This window comes from Monoraphidium neglectum, assembly GCF_000611645.1.
Source record: "Monoraphidium neglectum strain SAG 48.87 unplaced genomic scaffold scaffold01491, whole genome shotgun sequence".
NCBI lineage: Eukaryota > Viridiplantae > Chlorophyta > Chlorophyceae > Sphaeropleales > Selenastraceae > Monoraphidium > Monoraphidium neglectum.
Genome location: NW_014012137.1, coordinates 10,316 through 14,631, shown reverse-complemented (window position 1 = coordinate 14,631; position 4,316 = coordinate 10,316). Strand labels below are relative to the sequence as shown.

The 4,316-nt window shown below is 63.5% G+C and overlaps 1 protein-coding gene across 1 annotated transcript; it reads right to left on the bottom strand.

Moving 5' to 3' along the window:
- Positions 1-599: 599 nt before the first annotated feature.
- MNEG_8066 (GTP-binding nuclear protein Ran-A1) lies at positions 600-1,421 on the bottom strand (the record flags this gene model as incomplete). Its single annotated transcript, XM_014043465.1, has 4 exons — positions 600-807; positions 953-1,009; positions 1,232-1,304; positions 1,407-1,421. Coding segments are annotated over 4 exons (353 nt in total), but the record flags the coding sequence as incomplete, so codon positions are not given.
- Between the last annotated feature and the right edge of the window lie 2,895 nt (positions 1,422-4,316).

Below are 4,316 nucleotides of genomic sequence, written 5' to 3'. Positions count from 1 at the left end.
CACACACACACATGCCCGGCCCCTGCAACCCCCTCCTCCCCTCCCAGGCACCCACCCGACGAGCTTGCGCGCCAGGTAGAGGAAGGGCTTCTCGTAGTTGTAGTTTGACTTTGCGCTGATCTCGTAGTACTGCAGGTTCTTTTTCCGGTGGAAGGTCACCTGCTTCGGCTTGACCTGGCGGTTCTTCACGTCCACCTTGTTCCCGCACAGCACGATGGGGATCAACTCGCACACCCTGGCGAGGTTGCGATGTCGAAGGGGATGGCACTCAGCAAGGCGCGCCGCACTCCCAAACAGCGGGAATGAAGTCTGCCGCCCGCCAGCCTGACTGCTGCCAGCTTGACTAGAAGCCACCTCTCGCTTGCGATCCCAACCGCGGCTGCTGCGGCTGCATCTGGAAATTTTGCAAGACTCCACACTCTTTCAAACTGCACCAGAATTCGCACGCACAGCTGCCGCTGCGTACAATTCTAAGGGGCTGCTCCCGGCTCGCGCGCACACACACACACACACACACACACACACAAACGCACACACACACACACACACTAAATCGTCCTGGGCGCATGGCTGCAGTCCTGCCTGTACGAGCTCCTCACCTGCAGAGGTCCCTGTGCCATGTGGGCACGTTCTTGTAGGTCAGCCGCGACGTGACGTCAAACATGATAATCGCGCACTGCCCATGGATGTAGTAGCCGTCGCGCAGGCCACCAAACTTTTCCTGGCCGGCCGTGTCCCAGCAGAAGAAACGGATCTTGCCGCGGTTGGTTGTGAAGTCCAGCGGCCGCACCTCCACGCCGATGGTTGCTGCAGCGGGGGATTTAGGTGCGGTGGTGGCAGCCCGTTGGGCGCCGGGCTGGGCGGCTGGGGGGCCGACGGCGCTGCGGCGGCACGGTGGACAATGCAGAACCTGCAGGTCATGTGCCACATCCCTCCTTGCCCTACTGCTTACGCTCATACTTCTTCTCAAACTCCCCGGTGATGTGGCGCTTGACAAAGGTGGTTTTGCCTGCGCAGAGGGACGAGCGAGGGGGGCAAGGCGGGGTGCGCATGAGCGTGACGACGGCAAGCTGCGCGCGCGCCAACCAGGTGCATCATGCGTGCTGCAAGGGCCAGGCTTCGCAGGCAGGCCATGGACATCATCTGCCTGTCACGAGAGTCATGCGGCTGGCAGGGGCTCCTGAGACGCCCTGGACGCTTGAAAACGCCGATCTGGCGGGTGCCTCCTGACCTGTGCCACCGTCGCCCACCAGCACCAGCTTGAAACAGGGTACACCGGCAGGTGCCTCCTGCCCTGGCAAAGCCTGTCATTCGGCGGTGAGAGCGCGCCATCATTCGCGTCGCCAGATCGCTAGGCGGCGAGGCTGTAAGGCAATGATCATGTATGCGCTGCCTTTCATGCTTACCCCTGCATGGGCCATGGTGACGCCGCTGTGATACCGAGGAGTGTACCTAGCTAATTCTGCTGCTCCTGGTAGGCGCTGCTATACGAGCACCACTTGACAGGTGGAGATATGACAGCACGTTATGATGAAGAATATCAACCGTGCTGCGGCGTGTCTGAATTTGCAGAGCAAGAACAGGTGAAGCTGCTAAGGATGTCACCGCCTCCATGGAACCATGGAGCGCGCTGCATGCGCAGCTGACCGTTTTGCTTGAATTTGTGCGCCCTGCAGTTGTTGTCATGTAGCTGGAAGTCCGGGTGGTTCTGGGATAGCATGGATTATTCTCTACTCGTGCACACTGCTGCTGACCTGCAGCTGTGTCGGGTATCTCTCAGTGGCGGCCAGCCGCTCCAACCGTCGCCCAGCAGCCTGTGCTTGCATGATCACACGATTTGCCTACGCGCTCTGCCTCAGCATGCGCCCGTAAGCATGCCTCCACTGCCAGTGCTGCACGTCCGGGTACAGCTGCTGAGGACCCTCTATACAGCAGCCCCAGTTGACCTGCTCTGCCTCAAGCCTTGATCCCCCGAGTGCGACTCCACCCGCCCCATCATCATCACCATGGGGTGTTGCAGTTGATGTGGCTCCATTACCCATTGCCCATGCCGTCCCAAACGTATGCCTGTCGGCATTACCAACCGCAGTGCTCAAATTGTTTTGGTGCGAAAGCATGTTATGGCAACGCCCTGGGGCGGCCGCATAAGTTCCAACTGGCTGTGCAAGAGCAGGTCGTGTGTGGACTGACCCCTGAGGCGTCACACCCAGTCGCAAACGCCCGGCTGCATGCGATCCACGCGATGCAGTCCAAGGGGGCTCTCGCCTCGCGTGCCACGTTTGCATGTATGATAACAACTCCATGTGCCCAGAAGGAACTGACTCGAGCAAGTGATGGCGGCAGCAGCGCCCGTAATTTTGCGGTTGGCACCGTTGCCAAGGCTAGCAGTGCAGCATCGAGGTGTAAAGCGCGCGCGGTGGTGAGTGAGGGTCGACTGGGGAAACTGACGCAGGAGGCGAATGATGGGCGGATATGCACAGCTGCAGCCAGTCGTGTAGCTTGCGGGGGCGCCCTGGTGTCGCTGTTCGCCAGCCGAAAAGGCCGGTGTTGGACACGAGGTGTGGAAAACAGTGCGATGGAACAAGCGAGCCGTCGGGTGGGAAAACGCCTCATCATCGTGAAAGTCACCTTGCCTGGGCAGTCGGCATAGGACACCCAGCCACAGCCGTGGCCGGCGAAGCCCAGGGGCAGAGCAGACTGCAACCTGTCAGTGCGGGGCACACGCGCGAGACGCCGGCCTTGAAACATCCCACCCCTCCCAGCGACTTGAAGCAGGAGGGCCCTGAGACCCGCGCATGCACAGCAGCGCAGCAGGGCGCGCAGCAGCCGCCCCGCGTGCAAGCCGCCCCAGCGTCGTGCCAGCACGAGTCCCACAGACCCCTTTTGCGCGCACAGCAGCCAGGTGCGTGCTGGCGGTGGCCCGTGGCCACAGGAAGCAAAGCAAGGGGGGACACGGGAAACCATCACATGGACCGCAGCGGTTATTGCGGCTCCGTTATTCCCGGCGGGCGCTTTGAAACACCAGACAAGGCCATGGGTGTCGATGTGGCTGCCCCTACCCCGATTTGATGCGCGGCGCCGCGCGCCCCCCGGGCAAGCGCACGCGTCTGGGTTCGTGCAAGCATTTCCTGGGATGAAACCGGAGGCAGCGAGCGGCTGCGCCGGCCGGCGGCATCGGGTGGGCTGCCCAAAACGGCTGCCCACCCCCTTGCCAGGCCGGTGCTCCGCACGCGAGCTGTGAACGCCTGGTAGGGTTCAAAACAACCGCAGGCAATCGGGGATTGGCGCAAATTCCTGATGGGAGAGATTGTTATTGGCACACGAAAAGGGAAGGGCGCTCTGCACGAGACACGCTGTGCCGCGCCGTCTGGCCGCGCGACCGGCTTGCTTGGGCGCACCTGGCCACTGCGCGCAGGGCCGAGGCCGCCTCAGGAGTCGCGACCAGGCTTGCTTGGATGCCGCGGCGCGTCTCGGCGGGGTGGGTTGTGCGTCGTGAGCGGAAAACAAAGAGATGGCCGGCGGACGATCGTGGTGCACGTTGGCATCGCGGGTGCCAGCCTGCGACGCTTCGCGCTGGCTGTGGAAAACAGGGGTGCGCGTGGCTCCACCCAAGCCAGGGACAGGGGGCTTTTCGAGGGACCAGAAAAATATAAGTGAACAGAAAACGCCGTGAGCAGCCGACGCCCGACCGGCCGCACGACGCAGCCACAGAGTGAGGCGGGCAGCTGCGTGCCTAGCCCCACCTGCTGGGATAGACGTGCTGGCGCAGGGTGTGGGCGCCTATGGGCCAGGGGGGCTCGGCAGTTCAATCTTTGCAGGACCCCAGGACAACCAGAGGCCGCAGTGTAAAGCAGGTGATGCACAGGCGCGGGGCGCCGCGGCTAGGGGTGGTGCTGCGGCGGGGCACTGCGCGCTCGCCGGCCGCAGGGCCCTGGGGATGCCGCGGTGCGCCCCGGCACGAAGAAAGGGCCCATCGCGTGCGGACACGCAACCATGCCAGCTGCAGGCCTGCCCTTGCACGGGCCCGCGCTCTTGGAGGGGGGGCCAGTCGGCGTTGCCCTCCATGGCGAGTGTGGGTGTGTATGTGCAAGCAGTCTCTCCGCGATCTGCACAGGCAAGACAAGTTCCAGGGGCCTTTGGGGGCTTGGAGGCCGCCTCACGGCTCATGTGCGAAGCGGCGCCGGAAGTGGCGCACGCGACAAATCCAGGCCAGGCGCGACGAGGCGCGGGCGCGTTGCTGGGGCGCGCGTCGGGCGCTTGAAGTGTGGGTGTGAATCGCAGCCGGGCCGGGGGGATGGTAGCACGCCAGGCGGGGG